Source organism: Passer domesticus, chromosome 11, assembly GCF_036417665.1.
Source record: "Passer domesticus isolate bPasDom1 chromosome 11, bPasDom1.hap1, whole genome shotgun sequence".
Lineage (NCBI taxonomy): Eukaryota > Metazoa > Chordata > Aves > Passeriformes > Passeridae > Passer > Passer domesticus.
In genome coordinates, this window is record NC_087484.1 from 21,629,437 (window position 1) to 21,653,908 (window position 24,472).

General features: G+C 44.7%; 1 protein-coding gene across 8 annotated transcripts in view; it reads right to left on the reverse strand.

Annotated features, from left to right (window-relative positions):
* The window catches only part of FARP2 (FERM, ARH/RhoGEF and pleckstrin domain protein 2), a 73,453-nt gene extending 55,744 nt beyond the window's left edge, over positions 1-17,709 (reverse strand). For 5 of the 8 annotated variants that reach the window (XR_010369804.1, XR_010369803.1, XM_064435719.1 and 2 more), the window contains exon 1: positions 12,682-12,905. Coding sequence is in view for 6 of the 8 variants with exons in the window: in XM_064435719.1 (XP_064291789.1) it covers positions 12,682-12,885 (204 nt within the window). In the remaining 2 variants the exon portion in view is untranslated. Of the gene's footprint in view, positions 1-12,681; positions 12,906-17,020; positions 17,042-17,515; positions 17,536-17,566 lie in introns of those variants that run through there. The other 3 variants (XM_064435720.1, XM_064435721.1, XM_064435722.1) reach the window with 3 other exon arrangements.
* Positions 17,710-24,472: the final 6,763 nt, after the last annotated feature.

The window sequence follows — 24,472 nt, forward strand, 5'->3', positions numbered from 1 at the left end:
GACTTCATCTGGTGCAAACACAAGTCATTCAAAAAGTTTCTTTAATGCTAAATAAAACTGCAAGTCAGGAGAAATGATGCAGTTCTCAGTGACTGCAGATGGTACAGAGATGCCAGGCTGAGTGCTGACATGGTACGTGAATATGAGTACTCATCTCTTTTTCTGAACAGGTTTTGTGATGTATAAAAAGGTATTTTCTTGGTAAGAATACAGCTGCACTTTCTTAGCCAAAATCTGTGCTTCCAGAAGACTCTGTGGGTATGGGCTTTGGTTTTTAAATGGTGACAATGAAATAAGGAATGATACAGGTAATGGCAAGCCACATCTCCAATAAATTACATTCTTTCTCTGCTGCCTCCTGCACATTTCCCATGCAGGTTACAGACTCTCCCACAGGAGACATTTATGCCTGGAGAAATGAATTTTGGAAATCAAGTTTTTTAATTTTTAACTGAAACACATTTCTTGCTATTCACGGAATGACCAGGTTGGAAGAGACCTTAAAGATCATCGAGTCCAGCCCAGCCCCAACACCTCAGCTAAACCCTGGCACCCAGTGCCACATCCAGGCTTTGTTAAACACACCCAGGGATGGTGATTCCACCACCTCCCTGGGCAGCCATTCCAGAGCTTTATCACCCTTTCTGTAAAAAACTCTTTCCTAATATCCAACCTAAATTTCCCTTGGCACAGCTGGAGGCTGTGTCCTCTGGTTCTGTCAGTGCTGCCTGGAGAAAGAGCCCAGCCCCAGCTGAGCACAGCCACCTTTCAGGGAGTTGTAGAGAGTGACAAGGTCACCTCTGAGTCTCCTTTTCTCCAGGCTGAGCATCCCCAGCTCCCTCAGTCGTTCCTCAATGGACTATGCTATGGACTTGTGCTAAATATTAAAATAGTAACAGAAGAAAATATCCTCAAATACAGTAGGACCTTTGTTTTTTAAGGTCCATACCCACACATCTGTGATTGTACACCTCCTTTTCCCAGACCCCACAGAAGGGAACACTTTGCAGCCAGCAATGTTTGTGGGGAGGCAGCAATGCCCTGACCAACTTCATGTGCAGAAAATGGGATATGAACCTTGCCTTTTCATGGTACAGCCTTTGAACAGGACGTGTCTGTAACCCAGGTCCCTGATTTCTCATTCGTGAAACAAAAACCAATTGTGGTTCCAACCACCTTTTGTCAGAACTGACACACTTGGATTAACTCCTGAAAGATGCCTGCTAACAATCAGACAAGTTTTACAGCCAAACTGTGTGTGCACTGATCAAGGAATCTGTGTGCAGGGCTAGTTCCACACAGGCATTAAAATGATCCCAACTGGATTCTAACACACAGCTTTCTTCCATTTCAACTGAGCCACGTCTCCAGGCTCCACCAAGTTCCGTGCCTGAAGACAATCTAGCTGCCTTCATCTCTCCTCAAAAAAAAAGAGGCTTTATGGCACAGATCCCTGGCACTTCTCTCCCTCCACTGTCAAGTCCACACTCCTTCAAGAGAAACTGGGGATGAAGAAATTTAGATGGCTGGAGCTAGTTTAATTGGCAACCAATTAAACTATAAAGGTGCCATCCAAATGTTAGAAGTGTAAAATAATTTTGCTTGGGCTACCATCTGTAATTCTGGGTGTCATTCACAATGAAAAGCTAAGAAAAACCCCAGTTTAAGCTCAGTATCATTTTGTATCCTTTCATTTTGAAAGAACAGTATTAATTTTATTTTAAAATAAAAATGGGGTTTGAAAACTTGAAGCAGAACACAGTCTTTTATTATTTTGCCTCAAATTCGTTGGGAAAACTCCTCCTAGAACTATTTGGTTCCTCAAGTTGTTTATTGCATTTATAACCATCCTTTCCAAAGAGCTGAACATTTTGAAGTAGACAGAAATGAAAGTAACATAGTGGGCAGCTCCATGTCATTGTTTAATTTGCATAAAAGCAGCACAAAGCCAAATATTTGAAGTAATTTCTTAATTACTGTAATTTTGACATCAGGGCAAGTAGCTGCATGAATGCATTTCATAAAGGTCCTGCTTTCAATACAAATTCACAACATGGCATACTTTCCATTCCAAACTTCTCAATTACTCTTTATTTTCTGCCAAGGCAATGACTACTAATATAGCTGAATTATTTCACATTAAAAAAATAGGAAAAAGTGCAGCAAAAACCTGAAATAGGCAGCTAACAACAGCTTTCCTTGGTTACCCTGCTCTAACTATACCGTAGATAATTTTAATAAGTTATCATTAGAAGACTGATAAGCAGAATAGATTTATTTCAAATTGATTTCTATAGTGAAATCAAACTTTAAAAGTTCCCTCAGCTGTGCAAGTGCCAGCAGGACACCCTGACAGGCAGATATAGCACAGAGAGTGTTGTGTGACAAGAGAAGCTTCAGCTTCAGACCCTGCTCAATGCTAAGACAGAACCAAAATGGAACAACCATTCTCAGCTGAAGTTTGTTGCCTCAAGGAGGTATCTGTACTTTTTATTTTACCAGGAAAATAAACATATTTAGTATTAGGAATGCTTAGGACAGAGGAGTAAGATATAACGTATTGTTTAAAAAAAAAAAAGTCATGACAACAATTTTTGTTCTATGGAATCATACAATCTCAGGATGGTTTGGGTGGGAAGGGACCTTAAAGCCCATCCAGTTCCACCCCTTGCCATGGCAGGGACACCTTCCATTATCCCAGGTTGCTCCAAGCCCTGTCCAGCCTGGCCTTGGACACTTCCAGGGATCCAGGGACAGCCACAGCTGCTCTGGGTACCCTGTGCCAGGGCCTGCCCACCCTCACAGGGAACAATTCCTTCCCAATAACCCATCCATCCCTGTCCTCTGGCAGTGGAAGCCATTCCCTGTGTCCTGTCACTCCATGCCTTGTCCCCAGTCCCTCTCCAGCTTTCCTGGAGTCCTTTTTGACACTTGGAAGGGGCTCTGAGCTCTCCCTGGAGCCTTCCCTTCTCCAGGTGAGCACCCCCAGCTCTCCCAGCCTGGCTCCAGACCTTGCAGCATCTCCGTGGCCTTCTCCACACTCACTCCAGCAGATCCATGTGTTCCTGATGGGGTCTCACCAGAGCAGAGCAGAGGGGGACAATCAAGCCCAATGTTATTTGTATTTTCTCAAATGTCACTCCCACATGGCAGATCCCTCCTCTGCCATAATGTCTGAGCTTAGGAAGAGAGAAGAACAAACTCACAGCCTAGGATTTTCAGTAGACCACAGCTCAATATTATCAAAATCAAGGCTTCCTCTCTACCTCCCAAACTTGTCTTCCAGAACATCTTAACTTTCTGCTTTTACATATTTTAATTTAAAAACCAAAAACCCCCATATTTTCATAAGGTCTAGTACTCTCATCTTCCAAAACTGGCAAGCTGTCCTTTCTCCAACTTTCCAAAAAAGAAATCCACTTTTGGCAGCAGATAACCTGGAAGGGAAAATCAGTCCAAAAGTCAAGAGTTTGGAGAAAAAAAGAGTTATAAAGCTGAGGTATAGAATGGAGCTCTTGTGCAGCCAGAGCCATTGGACCCCAGCACCAGCAAACACCTTGGATTTTTGTGTCACAGAAATCTGCATCTGTCAGGGGACAATTCTCCTAGTTAATAGTGGATGTGCCTGAGAAACAGAAGTTTAGTTTTGACATCATCACTCACAAGCAGCCAACACAGAGCACCCTGTGAACGGCCAAGGCAAACTAAACTGATTTAAATAAAGGCCACTTCAACACAGATTTTTATTGGTTTTTCTTCTTTGGGGCACTTTTAAAAGTTTTCCTAATGAAAAAGAGATTTTTCACTTTATGGCAAATTAAAAAAAAAATAGACAATTGGCAACTAAACATAGACTTGTTATTTCCTTTCTTAATCAGAAATATGCAAACATTTTGGTGAGTTTATAGCTCTGTTTATCTCCAACCCTTCTGTAATCTGTTAGATCTCTGTCCAAATGAAGCGTGAGACAGAAAAAACACCCCCAAAACTCCCTGTTGATAATCATCATTAATGCCACATATAAACAAAACTGCATTTCTGAATACAGGGTGGACATCAGAATCTTTATTAGAAAGAAGGAAATAATCTAATATGGCAAGGAATACCAGTCATTAACTTTGTGCTTTCATGGCTGAAACAAGATGACCTTACAGCTCCATATCTAGTATTCAATCTGCAGACTGGAAAAGCAGTTTTCCTTTTCAGAACTTTATTAGTTTTCTCAATTTTGACTGGAACTAGTAACTCCAATGAAAATACTCCCTGATTCCCCACAAAAACAAGCACCAGGTAACAACTCTGTCAAACACTGTTTTCATGTGCTCAGCCAAATTGCTTAAATACTATTTTATTTTGATCATCTGAACATCTAACAATTAAGCTTCAAGTCTTTCAATTTTTCTTTTCACTCTTTGTGAAAGAAGGGTATTTTAAATACATTTATTTTATCCACCCTTCTATACTGACAGGTCCCAACTACAGGTTACTTTACTAAGACCACACCAAGAATATTCTGCAGAGTTTTTAACAGCTTCCAGAGCACAGGATACAGCCTCATTATCACAAAAGGAGATAGAGTGCACTTTCATCTTGAAAGTTCTTCTTTTTCATAAAGAAGTTATTATGTTACAGAAAGAAGAATTATTGTGTTACAGTATTTCTACACAGTACTGAAGTATCATTTACTCGACTATGGAAGCTGCAAACCCAAATAAAAATTTCAGAGCTATTTTAAGTTCCATTATTACATTCCATACTGGGCGTTTTTTTGTTTAGGAAAAAAAATAAAATTCTAAGACTCTCTCCCCGTGATTTTTTTTTTTGTCTTCAGATTTCAGTGGTTGGTTTTGATGTGGTTTTGTCAGGGTTTTTTTAAGCAGAATCCACAGCCAGACAAATTATTCTAGAAATGGAAGCCTCTGGCTCATTTAATTAAGGGTAGCTTTAAAATTATGATCATTTAAAGGATCATTTAAGGCAATGTCAGAGCACTGAACCAGCTCTACCCAACAAACAAGCTTTTCCTGAGTGGCTGGACTTGCTGGATGCCTGGAAGTAGGAAAACAACAACTGGTTGACATGGGAAGACATTCCCAAAAGGGAGGGAATTATGTGAATGAGATTGGAAAATGTATACTTAGGTAGAGAGCATGTAGAGACAAAAAATGGTCTAAGTTTTTAGAAATGGTGCTGTGCTGAAATGCCTGGACTACTTGGAATAAAACTGCTGTAGACTGCTTGGGGAAGAAGGAAGTCACATTAATTAACACCGTGGGCCACATCCTTGGACAGAATTTCACAGGCACTGCTGGATGATTTGGCACCAGAGTTCCTGCTTGTTAATAATTAAACATCCAGGTGACAGCAGTGACAGTATCACACAGAGGAGCAGCTTTGGGGTGGCTGATCCCAAATTCAGGTTCATACCACAAAGTCTAAGCACCTCCTTTGTGCACACAAGGTAATAAAGAGAAAGAGAAGTCAGGAGACTGATCTCAATTCTTTCCCCCTTGAGCTTTGCTCCTTACACAAACCCCTGAACCTTTCCACAGCCATTCCCTCAGGCCTGGCCACCCCTCACCCTCAGACTGTTGGGGCTTCTGGGACCTTGCACAGCTTCATTTCATATGCATGTATATGCATATAAATAAAACTCTATATTTTTTAAAGTAATTTTAAATATAGAAAATATTCTGTTTTCCTCTGTTCATAAAAAAAAAAAAAAAAAAAAAAAAAAAAAAAAAAAAAAAACACCACCTCACTAAAATTGCAAGTCTTTCTCCATTATTTATGCTTTTGCCTCAAAACCATCACCCATGCCCACATGTACCAGATTTAACCCGGGTTTTCATAGAATTCCAGAACAGTTTAGGTTGGAAGTGACTTGAAAGACCACCTCATTCCAACTCCTACCATGGGCAGGGACACCTTCCACCATCCCAGGTTCTCCAAGCCCTGTTCAACCTGGCCTTGGACACTTCCAGGGGCAGCCACAGCTTCTCTGGGCACCCTGTGCCAGGGTCTCCCCACCCTCTCAGGGAACAATTCCTTCCCAATATCCCATCTATCCCTGCCCTCTGGCAGTGGGAAGCCATTCCCCCTTGTCCTGCCACTCCAGAACCTTGTCCCAAGCCCCTCTCCAGTTTTCCTGGAGCTCCTTCAGGTGCTCAAAGACCTCAATAAGTTCTCCCCAGAGATTTTCCTTCTCCAGGCTGCACAATCCCAATTCTCCCAGCCTTTTCTCCTAGGAGAGGAGCTACAGCACCCAGGGACTGTACTTCCCCTGCAAGGTGTTAGGCTACTCCAGGCTGACACTTCTTTGAGGAAATCTGCCCAAAGGAAATAGTTTAAAACATCCAGAAGACAGTTATGACAGACTCTTTGGACAAAAGACAAATACAATTTGGGTATTTTTACAGAAAAGGCCAAAACTCCCTTTTGTTTTGTGCAAAACTGAAATGTTACCAGCTGTCCTAACATCACTCCCCCTGTACTTTGAGCAGAGGTTTGATAACACAGTGATGGGTTAATAAATACCTACAAGTCTGATTAGATAAGGCCAAGCTTTTCCAACTTCCCCCTTGCCAGCAAGGGTTTCCTACACCATCCCCTTCAGGCTATCTGCCTGAGAAGTGGGCTGAGGGCACAGCAACACTTTTTCCTTCATTATTTCAGTTGAAGACATGCCAGACAGCTCTAATAGAGTCTCTACAAAGCTGTGGGGTTTTTCCCCTTTTCTAATTCTTGTTTTTATTAATGAATGACTGCTCAGTCAGAGAGAGGGGCCCACCCCCCTCCCATATCCAACACTCCAGCCTTGAACAGTAAATCTCTCACACTAGGCATTGCCACCATAGCACAGCTTTTTAAATATTCAATATACACGGTCTCTCTTTTACCCAAGTAGGCAGCACTGCCCTTTCCAAACAGGAATTTGGTTGCAAGGAGAAAGGGCTGACACACAGGTGTGCTTTTGCAGCCCTGTTTAGCTAAATGCACATCCCCAAGTCTGTGTGCTCTGAACCCTGAGAGTACCATGACACACCATCCTTGCTCAGCTCCAAGTCCCTTTTTCCAGCAGACACAAACCTCAAATTTCTCTGATCTGCCTCTCAGCACACTGAATTTCTGTAGCTGTCTTTAGCTGCCTGTGGGTTGATTCTTGGTTTGCTTTTGGGTTGTCTTCCCTTTCAGGCTCCCTATATTTTACAGAATTACCCATCTGTGGGCCCCACCTTGAATGTCACCCACACACAAAAAAGGTTTACAAGGTTTCCAGTGGACTTATTTTTGGGTTTTTTGTAGAACACAGCATTTCCTACAGCCATTTTGGCTGAATGGCATAAGACTGATTTCAGCTGATTTTCAGTATGCTGCATCACTAGATTATGAAAACAGAAACAAACACCTGCCTAGCCATACAAACTGTTATGAATTCAATTCACTACATTAATATTTCAAGGACTGTAATAACACTTGATCACTATTTTCCTAAATGGTTTCTGTGTTTCAAGATGTGTACACATAATCAACTTTTTGCACAGGGATATTCAGACTGTTTTTTTCTTTATTGCAGTACAACTCAATTTTCTTTACATATAATGTGACACCTAAGATCAAGAGAACTGTAAAATAATAATTTTGGCTTATACAATTTAAGTTAATATTTTTCCTAAAAAAAAAAAACAAAAACCAAAAAACACTTGAATGAACAAAACACACACTCTAAATCTCTGTCAATAAAATGGCTGTGGTTTCACCTTTCCCCACCCCATACCACATTCCTACGTAGCATCAAAAAAGTCAAGCTTCCAAACACAAAATAACAGGCCTAAAAAATACAGAGTGGAATCAAACAGCACACAAGATGCAAAGCTTTAGTTACCTTCTTTTCAAACCCTGTAATAATTGCAAATTTAAAAAAGTGAATTACTAACTTTCTCTTCTGAGGTCAGATAAAAATAAGTCCTAAGGCAGCTTATTTGCCATATTTAGGAGACTCAAACTGAAGCAATGACAAACATCTGGCTATGATTCTTTCTGGAATTTTGACTATTTCTTCCTGGCTAGGGAAGAAAAACACTGTGAGCTGACCAACAGCACCTCGATTCCTCCAGCACAGCACTTAATAGGATTCAGCAGCAGACTACCCCTTGACTCCTCACATATTTAAGCTGTTAATACTTTCACAGCACAGAGGGGGAAAGCCTTCATGAAAGGAAGGGCCAAGCAGGCACAGGGAGAGCAAGGCAGAGGCAGGAGGGCACAAGTGCCAGTGCCACAGCCAGGACTGGGCTGCCTGTCCCACCAGCAGCATGCCTGGGGCTCCTCAAGGCACACAGCAAGTGCTTTTCAGTGCCCACAGCATCATCCCAGTGTTTAACATACACATATTTCTTACTTAAAATTACCTAATAACAGCAGTTTAAAAATTGCATAATTTCTGCATCATCCCCATGGAAGTTCTGGGGGCACTAAACTACCAAAAGGCTGCTACTGAGAGCAGCATTTTGCCATGTGCACAAGTGGGAAACACTTCCCAAATCATGGGAAGGATATTGCAGTCAGATTGCTTCCTCTGCCATCCCAAAAACTTCCTGCAGCCCCAGCCCAGCTCCTGATTTCAGGGCCTCCAATGGCTGGTCAAAAACAATGGGCATCCCAGGGGAAGCCACTTTCATGGCACTTCTTCAATCACAGAAAACTGCACAGAAACCAGAATAACCAGAATTATTCCATTCTAAACATAAGGATGGAGAGTAGCTTTGCACTTTTATTAATGCAATTTATAAATTTCAGTTAGCCAAGGAAGTGCCCAGCAAAGACACTATCAGAGTAATCATCAAGTACACATTTTCAGTTTAATATAGAATGAGCCACTGGTTTTGCAGTAATGTAATAGTTTTGCAGGGTACATCAATGAACACCAAAGTAGACAAGAGCAGTGAGAGGACACTAATTAATGGGAAAATAAAGGGGGGAATTAAAGTGTAATCTTATCTGCCTAGCCTGTTCTCAAGAATGGCACTGGGGTGGAGCATCTCCCTGCTAGGAGTCCACTGGTGCCAGAGGGAGAGGGACACACCAGACAGCATGGAAAGGATGCAGAACATCATTACTGCATTACATACCAAAAAAAAATTCACAAGAACAGACTTCTGTTCTCAAAACAGCCCAACAAAGATTAGCACAAAAGAAAAAAATGCCAGTTGAAATTTTCCCTTAGAGTGGAGCAGGCAGGCAGACCCTATAATAAAATGTACAAATATTTTTGATTCCCAAATTTCATTGGACATCTAAGCAGAAAGAGAAAAGGAAGTACATGCCATCAAAGAAGCACCAAGTTCTCCACAAACAATTCAGTAAAGTTGAAGCATAACAATATAAACTACTTTTTCTGGGGCACTTCCTCATAGCATAGAGAACATTTCATGTGAAAGAATTTCCTAAAGGACACATATTTCTTACATAAGGAACAACACACAGGCCAAATATTAAATATCATCTGATGACATTCCATTAAATGTCATTTTGGTGAATTCGACCCAGCCCAGACCCTTCTGCTTAAGAGTCTCCCACATTTTTGTGCTGATCAAAAGCCTCCAAGTTTAATCTCTTCAGAAAATCTGGAAAGCTGGCAGAACTTCTACTGTAAAACCCTGATTACTTTGAAGTGTGAACTAAACTGAATTTGCCAATCATTCATCTCGTAGTCTGCAAAACCACCCTTTGGACAGACTTAGTCTGGAGAGAAGAGGCCAGGTACCCCATGAAATGGCACATGCAAGATTTGAGCTGACTGAACAAGCTGGCTGTAAAAAGGGGGGAAAAAAACCTCATGGAAATAATGAATATTGCAGCTTAGCTGTGAATGGATATGTTTCATTCTCTATTCTGTTTTGGAAGGGAAAGGAGAACCCATAAATAGCCCATGTTCACTTTTTTTAAACTCCAGAAACCATTGAGTATTTCTCCATCCCCTAACATTTAAATCAGATTCACTGAAGAAAGGCTCTGCCCAACATACTTTAAAGAATAATTCCCTCTTAGTAATTAATAAAATTCCCACTTAGCAGTCAAACCTTATGAAGAAGATGGGGAAAATGGACAGAGACAGTGGACATAAAAGGTGGTAGAATGTAGCTATGTGGGACTTTTAGCAAACTTCCAGGTACACCAATAACACAAAGAAAAGACTGTTCTTCCCCATTTTGTTCTCTCTCCATCCATTACATCACTCTGTCAGTCTCTTTTCTTGCTCTTTGGCAAGTTAAGAAGCCAAGTGGGCTACCAAAAAGGGCAACCACCAACCCCTGCCAGGAGAGAAGCAACTGTTTTAAATACATCTTGGAGAAAGGAAGGGAAAACAAGGTAAAGCTGCATGGATTAAGTTGTTACTGTGGCTACTCTGTTCATCCCATATGGTTAAAAATGCTGCTGTGGCTCAGTTTAGGCAGGGAGGCAATAATCAGGGCTACTGCATCAGGTTCCCCACCACACTGCACAGGGAAGGGTCTTTCCAGGAGCTGATCCTACACTCAGTCTGTCCTTCCATTGACACACCACTTTTCCCAGTAAAAAGTCACTTGCCATAGTTCTTACAGACAGAAGAGAAAATTATTTGAATAGGAGGAAAAAAGAAATACCCCAGACCACCTTTTGGGATCACCCACACCTCCCCAAGCAGGCAGTGCCAAAACCCCATGGGAAAGGCCTGTGTGCCACTGCACTGACAAACTACTGCTGACCTGAATCAAACACAAACACACAACATCATATCTTCTTTTCACATCTAGTGACAAAAATTACAAAAGCAAAGAGAAGTGGGCAAGTGGCAATCTGAACCTGCACTCCTCTAGGACAGCTGCTTGGCCACCAGTTTCTCTAGCTGCTTTTTGAAAAGTTACTGTGCTAGCACACACCACCTATTGAGCAACATCACTGCCTTCTCCTAACTCCTGCCCTCAATCCCAAGTGAAGAATTCCCATTTTCCATGACAAACAGCAGTCAGCAGCTCCTGCTATCCCAACAGCTCACCAAAGAAATCAGGCAGATGGTCACAGTTTAATACCTCATGCCTGTTTTCTATCATTTGCTACCTTATTTAGCCAAAACTGAAAGGCCATGGAGGCAGTGTTAGCTGGACTGTAATGCCACAGCTGCTGACTCTGGACCTTTTTGTGCTCAGTGCTCTGAAGCTGACCCAAGGCTGACCCCTTTTCCTCATCACTCACAGCATCAAGCATGAGGTTTCTAAATCTTTCAGTTCCAACTGATCTCATAAAGAAAAGCAGCACAATATTAATTATGGCCTCAGCATGCTAGTGCCTGAATTTGGGTGTTTCTGTGGGTGCCATAATCAGAGAGAGCTTTCCAGGTAAAGAAAACTAAGATAGCTCCTAATTATGGGAAACACATACAACACAACCAGCTGAAAGCCCCATAAACCTGGCCTTGCACTGACTTTCAAAATTACAGAGCTGAGGGTGTTGCTTGGGGTTTTTTTTTATTTTTTGAATCAAAACACAAAAGCACCATCTACATCAACTTGGAAAAATAAATAAAATTATCCTTCAAAAGAACCAAAGTCAGCAAATTTTCTAAAAAAATATTCTAACATAACGTAAAGGGAAAAAAGAGGCTTTTGTGTTCTATGTGGTACATGAGGGATGGGTGGGTTTGCAGCACCAGACACTGTGTGCTCAAGTGGAAGGATACAGGCACAGCCTCATTCTTAAAAACAAAACAAAAACAACCAAACAACAACAACAAAAAAATCCAGCAACCAGATTTCACATCTGAGACTTGAACAGCTGGACAGAATCTGTGGAAGACATCCCCAAATCCAGTATTTCTTCAGAGTTCCACAGATATCTTTCTCACTCTAGTTGAAAAACCCTTTTTGAGTCTATGGAACAAACTAAGGCTCCAAGTGGTGATTATAAATTACAGTTACAGTTTGATACTAATGTAGAGTATCTGATGGCTGAGTATCTTCACTACAACACAGTTGTTTTCTAACAGCAGATCTCAGGCAAACTAGAATTAAACTCAGAGGTTAATGTTGAAAATGTAACAAGGATTGGAAGGAAAAAAAAAGTTTTAAAGCAGAATCTCCCCAATTTGTGCATGGCTTCTGTGTCTCATGGCAGATTTCCCCAAGCACACATTTAAATAAACATTTTCAGAAACACTGAACTGATACTGCTTTGCTGCATCCCTCCTAAAGCATGCTGGCAATCAAAGATTTTCAAATAGGAGCAAGTTTACTTGGAGGATACAAACCATTGAAATAATTAATATATATCAGTAACTAAGGCAAAGCTCCTCTGCTCTCCCAGCTGCCAAACTGACAAAGCTGCATGTGGCTCAGGAAGCAAGAACATTTTGGCAGGAGACAGTTGGTGTTCCCCCAAAGCAAACAACAAATAAAGACTCTCCTTAGAGTATGTGCTTGTATTTAAAGTCTGTTAAAAACACAAAACATCTGTTATACTTGAAAGATTTTAAAAAACAAGCCATGAAACTGCTATCACTACTTGTAAGCAGGTAAATCCCGACAGGAATCTTCATTCAGATATTGCCTCAAAATGTCCCAGCTCTCCACAGAGGCACCTCCTTGTGAGCTTTAAATCATCAGAGGCTCAGTGTACTTGAACTCAGGCTTAAACATCTCTTACCTCAATGTCAAGAACTTCCACCGTGTTGTCCAACATCTTGATTTTGACGGGGAGGTCGCGCTCGTGCGCTTTGGCAGGCGATGCTGCCATGGCAGTCAGGAGGTTCTGTCCTGGCTCCAAGGTACTCACTCCTGAGCTCTTCTGGGCACCCAAACGAGAGCCCGGTGTCTGCAGAACTCTGTAGGTTCCTTCTATCTCTCCCATCTTCCAACAGCAAGCAGAGTCTGTAGAAACATGGAAGAAAATAGATGGTTAGGGATACAGCCTGAAAGATTTTACACTGATATTGTGTATGAAAATGCCACTCACTGAAGCACTATCACAAAATCCTTATTTAACACTATTTATCCCACTAACAAAGTCAGTAATAAGGTTAATGAAGCTCTGGACAGGGCTTGGAGCAACCTGGGCTAGTGGAAGGTGTCCCTGCCCATGGGAGAGGTTGGAACGAGATGAGCTTTAGGGTCCCTTCCAACCCCAACCATTCTATAATCACTAAAATCCAACAGCTGGGAAGAAAAAAGCAGGAAGAAAAACTAACCACTCTGAAGCATGACTAAGAAATGGGGTAGTCAAACCTTTGCCTTCTGCCCTCTCAACAGGAACATTTTCATTTCTGACAAGGTTTTTCTGCTGAGCCTCCTCCCACCAGCAGCATGAGCACTGGGACAGGGAAGGGTGAGGCAGGTACCTCTCATGGGTACCCAACCATCCCACTGACTGCACACTGAGATAACAAGAACTGTTAACTTCCTACATCCCCAAAATGATAACTCGGGCAAAACCCAACTGCTGGAAGCTCAGAGCCTCCATCAGGCACTGCTACAAGGTAACAGTTCCTCACCTCACTAGCAAATTTGTGCCATACCCAGATTAAATCTGTGGGCAAAAATCTCAGTTGCAGAGACTGACACTAGTGACTGTAGGCTGACTCCTACACAAATCTTGCTGTCACGGCTTGGTGGCAGCTGTGCAGAACAAACCTTTAATTTGACATGGGGAAAATGTCCCATGAGGCTCTCCCCAGCTCTCCCATGCCTCCACAGTGGTGGGGTCTACAGGAAGGTGAGGTCTGTGTGCTCAGATTGCAGCACAGCCTCTGCCCCATGCCCACTGCTGGCACCAAGTACATGGCAGCAAGGTGCAAGGCACCCAGCAGGAACACACAGAGAGGCTCCCTGGGCCTTTTGGGTCAATTACCCAAACACCACACTGTGCCCCAAAAGTCCACGCTGTGTCCCAAGAGTCCCCCCAGTGCAGTGGGACAGCCTGCACATCCAAAGGAGTGACAGGTTATTGTTTTGTAGTAAATGTGTTTTGTCAGAAAAGAGAGGCAGCTCGTGACAACACTCCTTTGTGTCTCTGTGCTCAGAGTAGGTAGGCAGCCTACTCCAAGGATTTGAATGAAGCCAACCCTATATGTCCTTACAAATTACTTGGGGGTGGTTTATGTTTCAATTCTCACACACATTGAGGGTGCTCAAATGTCTTCCTAGCTTGCAGCCAAGTGCATTTTAACATTTTGGGGGGTTTATTTCTGTACTTCTAGATCCCTGTAGAGATAAACTTACTCCAGAAGGGCAGACAGATGCCTCCCCACCTAACCACACCCACCACAAGACTTGTGTGGCCCCTGAGCCCCTGCAGAGCCCTGACCAAGCAGCACAGCTGAGACCACCCAGAGATGGCATCAGCCTCCCAGCTGACAGCATGCAACAAGAAAGTGTGACAATCACAGAATCATTACAACTGGAAAAAGTCTCCGACATCATCAGGTCCAACCCCTAACCCAGCACTGCCAACACCACCACCAAACCACGTCCCCAGGTGCCCCATCCACACATGCTTGAACACTTCCAGGGATGGGGACTCCACCACTGCCCTAAGAACCTGTTCCAATGCCTGACAAACCTTTCAGTGAATAAATTTTCCCTGATATTGAATGTAAATGTCCTCTGGCACAGCTTGAGGCTACTTCCTCTTGTCCTGCCCCTTGTTCCCTGGGGGCAGAGCCTGACCCTCACTTGGCTGCACCCTCCTGTCAGGGAGTTACAGAGAGCAAAAAGGTTCCCCCTGAACCTCCTGTTCTCCAGGCTGAGCTCCCCCAGCTGTGCCTCATCTGACTTGTTCTCCAGACCCTTCCCCAGCTCCACTGCCCTCCTCTGGACATGCACCAGGGACCTAAAACCAAACCCAGCATGAAGGATGAGCTTAACCTTAAAAGTGGGCACACACTGCCCCGTGCCCAACCTCCCAGCTTTGGGTGACAAATAATCAGAAAGTTTCTTTCTTGGGGTGTTTTGTGTGTATTCTTTGGCTGAACTTCTTGGTTCCTGCGGCCACACAGCCAAAAGGAAAAACTTTTAGGTCATGAATTTTAAAACCACCCTAACAACAAAATTCAGCAGAAAGAGGTGTAAACTGGGCATCTCTAACTGCTAATGTGAAGAGAAACCAGAGCTTGATGTGGTCATCTGCATCCCCTTGATATTGTGTGTCGTATCAGCATGGTAAATTTTTGCTATTGGCATTCAGGAGCTGCCCAGGATGGTTCACACTCCTCACAGGGCTCTTTATTAGCCACCCACTCTTAAAATTAGTGCTCCAGGAGCACTCATTCCCTCCTGAATAAACAACTCCTGGAAGAGACACACTCTGCAGTTACTCAAAAGGAAAAAAATGCGAGCAGCATCAGCCGAGGCAGCAGAAGGAGCAGCCCTGCAGAGACCTCAGCAGCCTCCCCTCCAGCTGGAGGCAGCTGCTTCCCCAAGGCCAGGCAGGCAGGCCACCCAAGGCCAGCCCAGGAGCAGCTCCTGGGCACTCTCTAGCTTTGGTCACCCGCCAGGAGAGACCAAAGTCATACCAAACAGAAACTGCACGTGTCAAAGTCCTTCCCCACAGGTGGTAACAGGGAAAGTGAACTCAGTGGGGCTTGACCTCACATCCCACTGATGACACGTTCCTAAAAATATTTACGCCGGCCAATATTCAGATTTTAAAGGCCAAACAAGCACCAGGCAGAACATACAATGTGCAGAAGCATGATGCCCAGAAGAGTAGTGGCCAGCTGGGAGCACCCCCCCATGCCACATCCTGCTCCCTCCCAGGGCACCCCACTGATGCCACCCACCACAGCTACTGACAATCCCAGACAGCCCAGTCTGCTCCCTCTGCCTTCAACACCCAGTGTGTGAGGAGTGCCAGCCAAGCCAAGCACTATTTCCAGTTTCACCACCACAGTTACATATCATGTTTTAAGTACTCTGACTACACATGACATTTCTGGACAAAAACCACAGTGTCATGGTTCAGGAAACACTTCAGTTCAAGGGGCTGACTACCTGAAAGGAAGGGGGAAAATGAACTAGAGACACTGCAAGCTCCAAGAACACAGAATTTCTACAGGCAGAGCAGAGCAGAACATCCCACCGAGAGCCTCCTGCCATGGGTGAGCCACAACAAGATCTCAACAATGCAAAACTGAAATATAATATTACCACAACACTGGTGTTCTGGGATAAAAAAATCTTCCTTGCATTGCCTCTCCCTGAACTTGCTTGCACCTAGTGTTTATCCTGATAATTTCCTACAAACTGGGACCAGGCAATTAAACTAAATCTGCTCCCTGAAGCACAGTGACTGAATGAATGTTGCTCTGAGCCCTAAATGAAGGAGCAAACAAAACAAAACTTACAAAACTTAGATAGCTATATATAATCTTTTTTTTTTTTAACTTTTTGTAGCAGGCACTTTTTGAAATAGCTTTTAAGTCACAATGAGTTTCTACCTGGATGGAATAAACTTATTTTTCAGAAGCAAGACAGCATTTTCAGCTACCAGCAAATCTGGAAAGGCAACTTATACCTGAGGATATGCAAAATCATAGAAACACAGAGTGGGTTTAAAGAGACCTTAAAGTCCACCTTGTTCCAGCCCCCTGCCATGGGCAGGGACACCTTCCACTAGTCCAGCTTACTTTTACTTCAAGCCCCATTCAATCTGGCTTTGCCCACTTGGATGACACCAAGAGCTTTCCAAGGAACCCCTCTGAGCTCGGTGTCTTTGGTCAGGGGCAGGGTCCATGCTCCATCCCTCAGCCATGCAGGAGGCAGACTGAACGAGGCCGGTTCCCCAGCTCCTGAGTGTGAGCAGGGTGGTCCCCTGCCTTCCATGGGAAGGGATCGCTACACACGGAGCAGCAAGGAAGCACGACAAAACAAACTTTCCTAACTCTTTAAGCCATAGCCACACCGGGCTGACACGAATGATGCACCAGGAATCCACCACGGCAGCGGAGCGCTCAGTGGTGAGAGGAGCGCCGTGCCCCCCCGAGCCGCACCTCGGGCTCCCCTACGACGCCGTCCCTCCTCACGGCCTCGAAGGGTTTCACGGCTGTCCCTGCGGAGCCGCACGGCCACACGCCGGCCGGGACGGAGCTGGCTGGGCGGGGAATGCCCGCGGCCGCTCCCGGCCAGGTGAGCCGGCAGGCGCAGCACCCTCCCGGCCCGGCTCCCCTCACGGAGGCGGCTCCGGGCTGCGCCGGGGCGCGGCTGCCCACAGGGCAGGGGCCAAGCCGCCCAGGCCGGAGCTGCGGCACCCCGCTGGGGAAGCCGCTCCCCAGGCCGCGGCAGCCCCCGAGCCCGAGCCTCGGAGCGGGGCCGGCGGAGCGCGGGCCGCAGCCGCCGCTGCCTCGCCCGGCCCGGCTCCCACACGCGCGGCGGAAGCGCGGCCGCGCAGGCGGGGCGGGCCGAGCCCCCGGCCTGGGGCGCCGCTCGCCGGCAGCGCCGCCCGGGCCCCCTCCGCTCCCGCTCCCCGCGCCGCTCCGGCCCCGCACCCGCTTCGCTTCGCTTCGGTTCGCGGCCCGCAGCCGCCGCCCCGCGCTCACCTCCAGGCCGGGCCCGCTGCGCCGCGCTCGCACCGGCGCCGAGCGGCTCCGCCCGGCAGTGGGCAGCGGGGCCGGGGCGGGGCCGCCCCACCCTGCGGGCGGGTAACGGGGCCCGGGGCAGGCCCCGCGGGCTCGCACCGCGCTGCCCCGGAGAGCGGCACGGCCGGACACCGAGCGGGCCCTGCCGCCGCCCCGCCGGTTCCGCCGGGATTAGGGGATTATTTTGCACCGAAGCGAAACCCGAAGTGTGGTTTTGCAGCACGAGGAAGGCTTTAAAAGAACATTTCCATGCGGAGCCAGCTCACAGGCTGCTGTGCAAGGCCTGCACCCCAAAAAGAAGTACATTAAATCCCCCAGTGCCACCCCAGACATCCATCAGGGACACCCCACAGATCTCATTTTCCATGGGGAACACCGTCCTGCAGGACCACAGCATGCCAGTAACCAGCCCCGGGCCAAGGAGTGAAAATTTTAGGTTAAATTTTTCACATATAAATTTTAAGTGAGGATAGAAACACTGCTACAGAACAGGAGAAAATGTGGGTGCTGCACAGGGGCTTCGGGCAGTGTTGCTGCCCAAAGGAGCTGAAGACAACAAAAGCAGCATCCTCCTCCTCCTCACTCCCCCGTCAGCAAGGCCATCCCTCACTGACACATAGAATAAAACACGGTAGGAAATTCAGCACAGGACAAACAGATCTTTGCACTGTCTGGATTTCATCAGCTCTACAGCCGAGGCCAAGGCTGGCAGATAACAGGATAGCCAGGAAAAGAGCTCTTCCTGAAAAAGGCCACCCTTCACAACCCCTGAGTCACCCACAGCTCACTACAGTCTGCTCTTCAAGACAAGAAGGAACAGGAATGAAAGAAATCCCTGTGTTTCTCTAGATATGGATTGTTGGCCTTGCATGAGAAATGCAAGGAGCCATCTTGTTTCTGAGAACTCGACCTTTTCACAGCAATATGAAAAACAAAATACAGGCGTAGCATATGACTTTTGGTAATAAAAAACACATAAATTATGCAGAACGGCACTTTCAAACAGAAGCAGCTTCATTACTCTCACTCACCAAAAGGCAGCTTGCAAATTTAGTGAGTAATTCCTGACTAACAGCATTCTCATCTCTTCAAAAGAACAAAAGACACAAGGTTTTAAAAAATACGCCCCATGATTTGTTCACCTTAAGAAGTAATGTGGAGCTGAAGAATCTCATGGATACAGAAAAAAAAAAAAACATAAATAGGAAAGTTGCAAAAAAGTACACAACATTTTAGACAACTCCATTTAAATGATCAATGGTGATTTCAGTCAGGTGAAGTGCTTTCATTACTGACAGGCTGTTTCAGTATCTTATTTGCATGGCTTTTTATTTGCAACTTAAGTGCTAATACAGTTTCACATCCTTCAAAGTGCAGACACTTCAGTCATCTTCATTTCAATCACTTTCTTTAACAGGAGATTCCTTCCTTAAAGGAGGACTAAAGTTTTCTTGTACAAAAAAGCAACTGCCACTAAGAGAACAAATCTGACGTGATCACTTTAAAGCCACATACCACCACACTCAGGTGAGGAAGAAAAAATTACAGATGTGGCAGAGCCTTCAGAAACATCAACACCCTGCTGCTGCTGCTGCTTTATGCTTCACTCAAGAGTCCTGACTTTGTTGCTTACCCAAAACACAACTTACTGACCTGAAACAATGCAGTAAGGAAAAGGCACAAAGGTTCAGTGTTTAAGTGTCCTCATCCCAAACATCTCTGTTTCCACACACAGCTCATTTCTGACCTGTCTACTCACACAAGCAAAATAAAAAAAAAATTCCATCATATTAGAGAATTCCAGAATAGTTTGGGATGGAAAAGACCTTAATGGTCTCTTCTGCCATGGGCAGGGACACCTTCCACTATCCCAGGTTGCTCCAAGCCCCATCCAACTTACAGGGATGGAGCAGCCACAGGGTGCAATTAGGAAGGGCCATATTAGGTTGAATTTCTGTTCTATACACTCAATCATTTTATAAATCCTCAGCATCAGTAACAAAAAACATGCTTGACATGTGGTGTTTGGTGATTTTGAAAACTAAAAGAGGGAGTGGATTGGTTATCTCTACCAGACTCAGCAGTATGTTCTTCACAGCGGTGCACAAAGACTTTTAAGTTTCTCTAACAGCCATGAAATCAAACTTTTCAGCCATCCAAACAGTGTTTGAAGCCTTTACAGAAGAAGGAAAAAGTTTAGAGACCAAAACTAGAAGAAGAATGTCATCACACATGAAAGCCAGCTGTTGCAAGGATGCAGTGTCAGGACAAAGCACAGCTTTCTCCTTTTGAGACAAAAACTGATAATAAGGTGTAACTCTCTCACTCAAGTAATACAACAGATAATCTGTACCACATTCTCCCCTTGGCCTGAGCAGGACAATTAGAATTCCCCTTTCACTACACTGTAATGTCATCTTTTTCTTTAATCACCCTCTGGATGAGGGTTGAGGAAGTCCTTCAAAGCAGACTTCTTATCCAACCAAGATAACAGCTGAGAAAGCTCCTTTTTGTTCAGCTCCTTCACCATGACAAAGAGAAACTCTGCAGACTGAAAATGGTGATTTTGTCAGCACATATTTTCCAAATCCACACTACAAAGCTCTGTCTCTCAGAGGTCTCCATCTCATAAGAACATGGCAAGCAGTTTCAAATGCTTACCTTGTGTCTTCCCTGCTGTCTAGGGCAGCAAGTTGGCATAGCTGAGAGCAAAAACCATTTACAACCACTTAAGCCAGCATTTTATACCATGTACACCAAACTAACTGGGCCACGTGTCACCAGTTCACTTCTCCAGTGTGTTGTGCTGGGACCCCACAATAAGCACACCAAGGATGAAAAGAGGAAGATGGATTGATATGGGTTTCACTGCAGGTGGGTCACTGAAAGCACCAGAATCCCTTTTGGGGCAGTTCACAGACCTTTGACTGCCACAGTTCACTGCCACTGTCCTGCTTTAGTTCAAGCCAGAGCCTTGTGTGACAATTCTCCCATCTGTTACTACCTGGAGATATTCAACAATTTCCTGTAGGCATCATTAACCTAAGCCTAAGCACAGCATCACTTAGGACTAACTGGAAGGGCTGAGAGCTTTCTCCACAACATGATCACTCTTGAGGACCTGCTGACACTGCACCACCTGTAGAGCACCTCAGAGGTCCACCAGGGGAAAAACTTGCTTTTCCACAACTGTGTTTACATGTTAGATGGAAAGTCATGACAATTAATGACTACCCTGGCCATGTCTCTGGTCTGGAAGTGTTTCAGCCCTGTAATGGCCCGTGCAGCAGAACCAGACAGAGACCAGTTGTCTTGTCTTACTAATCCATCCTCTGGATTGCCTCCCACATCACCTTAGACATCTCAGTAGGATCAACAAGTCATTCCTCAACCTGTCTCATCACTGATTAACAAGTTCTCTGCCCAACAGTCACAAGGACCTTAAGTTTGTTTCTTAAATAGCAAAATAAAGTGAATTTCAGCAATTTTAATCAGCTGGTGCTCTGTACTAACAGCCCACCAGTACCACAGATGGTAGAAAAACTGAAAAGAGAGAAATCATAAAATCTGACCAATCCACTAACTCTCATTAGCAAATGACAAAAGACTCAAATCAAGGTGAACAGGAATTGCTGGATAAGCAGAGATATGATCCACACGATGAGCACAAAGATTGAACAACACAGCCACATCTGTACATGCCACTGACCAGAATTACTCTTACTCCAGGCTCACTTACTGTTAAAATTTACTGAAAGCATAGGAGAAGTATTGTTCTTCAACAGCAATGAATGAAGATGCTTCAAAAATGGTCAGAATGACCCCATTCTACTGGCAGAGATGGAATGGCAAAGGCACTCAGCAGTACCTTGCTAAACCAACTGATTTCCATGCTACAGATACTTGTAGACACTGTGGTTGGGATTTTACACTTCCAACCTTAAATAATTCTGCCCCCCACAGTCATGCTGTAGCACTTCTCCCAGAAGGAGATCTTTGAGTTTCTCAGATTGTTCCCCTTTGGAGTATTTTTCAAGAGCCCATCTACACACACTGCAACTTCTAATGACATTGGCCTTTATAAAGCACAAAGTCCATCAGCCTTAGACCATGACCTGGAATTAAACCCTCATTATTAACCAATTCCTTAGAACAGGCCTGGGTATATGTACAGGGAAAACTTCTGCTAACAGAAAAACCCCAAGAGGCTGCAATCCCTTTTTGCAATCACCTACTTTGACTTTCATAATTACATCTCTATTTTAACTTGGCTCTCATGGTGAAGGTGGCAATTAGAACAAGTAAATTAGGCACAGCATCTGTTCCTACCTGCACACACACAGACACACTCACTCAGCAGCTTCTCTCAGTCTGACTAGGGAACTTGTCCAAGCAAGTCTTCCCTGCCCAGAAGGTTCAGTCTGTAGCCAGCAGCAGTTCTGAAGCCACAGCATAAAAATGAAGAGCATAGACAAGCTACAAACTGCAATAAAACAGAGCTGCTGAGCCACAGCACTGGAACAAAAGTCCAGGCAAAATCTGACAGCTGTGTCTGCTGTGTTCCTATCCACAGGTAAAAGCTGACACAGACAATCCCTTATTGCCCCCACGTGGTGCATCAATCCTATTGCACAAAAGCACGAATATGCCCAGAATTCCTCTAAATTTGCTTTAAATTGAATCCAAAGGTTTTTTGATAGATGTTAGTTCTGTGACTGCAACAGCCTAAATGTGAAGCTGCTACCAAATAGTCTTTCCTGCAATTATATTGATTTATTCCCCTCTTACACTCAATAATGTCTGCACAGTGAGGGAAACCAAGCATGTCTGAAGCAGCAAGGTCTGAACACCACCCCCCAACAAAACTGGGAGTGTCAGAAAGCTTACTCTGCCTTTTTTTATTATTATTTTTAAAGTCCCATTGAGGTTCATCTCATTTCCCTGCCCATCAAATCAGCCTGGCTTTTGTTACCTCAGAGAAGCTGCACAAGGTTCAAGTCAGTCATGCCTTGTACAATGCCTCAAAGATCTACATGAAAAATATCTGTGTGTGTTTGGGGGAGTGGGGAACAAGGCATCCCCAGACAGAAACCACTGCTCCCCCACAACCTGAAATTCTGACAAGAAAAATCACCTCATCCTCACATACCGATCAACTTTAGTCAACAAGTCAACAAATGCACAAATGTCCAGTTAAATATAAAAGAGAAAAAGGCCTAGTTCTGTTTCAGGGACAGGAAACTTAGAATAAAATGATAAATTTAGTCCCACTGCTGCCAAGACACAGCCCCTGAGCTGAGCCCAGCTGTCAGACACATGGACAGCCATCCCTGCCACGCTGTGTTTCCATGTTCCAAAACAGCCTGAGACTATTTGCTGGGCAGGAAAAGAAGATTCAAACCAGTTTTCTTGCTCTGAGTGCAAACTTTCAAAGAGACTGAAATATTCTTGGAGAGCTAAATCACATGTTCTCTGCAGGGGAGAAACTCTGAACTCAGAGCAAGTACCACTACAGGAACAGCTCAACCTAGGTTTTGGGGTCTCCTTCATGGAAAAGCTTCTTAAAAGTAAAAATAAATACATTTAAAAAAACAGGGGAATTGGAAATTGCAAGGCACAGGAATGAGCATGTTCTGAACAAAGACTTTTACTGCCAGTGCCTTTTTTTTCCCCCTTTTTTAATAAATATGCTATTGAAGCAGCACAGGATCTGGTTTAATGAGTGTTTTGCATTAGCTCTCGTGGGTGTGTATATTTACCTATTTTATAGAATACACTGAGTTACCTTCACAACACCTGTGGGCTCCTATGCTTCCTACATGGGTTTTTCCCCAAGAATTTTTGGCTTCTGCTTTTAAAAATGAGGTGATTCCTCATTGCCCCACCAGCTTCAAATTATTTGTCAATAAAAAACAGGAGGACAGCCAGGCTGAAGCACTTCAAGCATGATGCCTCAGCATGGTGAAGTTGCTAATGGAATGCTCATCTTATAACTCAGATCTCCCTGACTTTTTGTCATGTCTTTCTGGATGTGACTTAGAGGGCTGAACAGAAGTTTCTGTCTAGCAACATGGATCACTCTTGGTACAAAACCTTAAACCTGACACCATTTACATCACCACAGATAAGATGTGCAAAGCTGAGAGCCAGAGAGGGCTGGGATAGAGCAAAAACAACCAGCTCCATCAGTTCCACAGAACTGTTTACAGCAGGTTTCAAAGGGAGCAGGATAAGCCCCAGGCTTGGGAGAGGGAGTAGAGCTCCTCATTCTTTTCCTACCTAGGAGTTCTGTGTTTCCTACAGGAGGAAGGGCTGCACTGCTTTCTCTGTGGGACTGCTCCATGAAGCCAGGCAGGATGGCTGCAGGGCTGGCTCTGCTCTCACCAGGGTAGCTCCCCAAAAGTGTGTTGTTCTCTCTCTGAGGTAGCTGGACACCTCCTCTGCTTTGCTGGACTGACAGGCTCTCATTCCTGTGGGTGGGAGTGAAATTCATTTGCCTTCTGCATTTCAAGCACCGAAACTAAACTTGCAAACACACAGCTACATCAGATCTTGCCTTGCTAAATGCTGCAGAAACTCCACAAGGCACCTGAAACTTGGGCACACCCTGCTGTGGCTGTGAGCCAGGCCCAGGTGATCCCATCATGTCTGGGCTGCACTGCCAGGGTGTCTGGCCATCACTGCACTCCTTAGATAAAGCTCTTCCTCCTCACACTCCATTCCCACTTTCTGGGCTTGACCTGCAATGACATCAAATGTAACTTCACTGCACATGGGCTCACCTGGGCACTGAGACAACAGCCTGGTGCCAGCACCCTTCATATCTTCATAGAAAAGGACACACGAGCAGGTGACAGCACCTCCCAT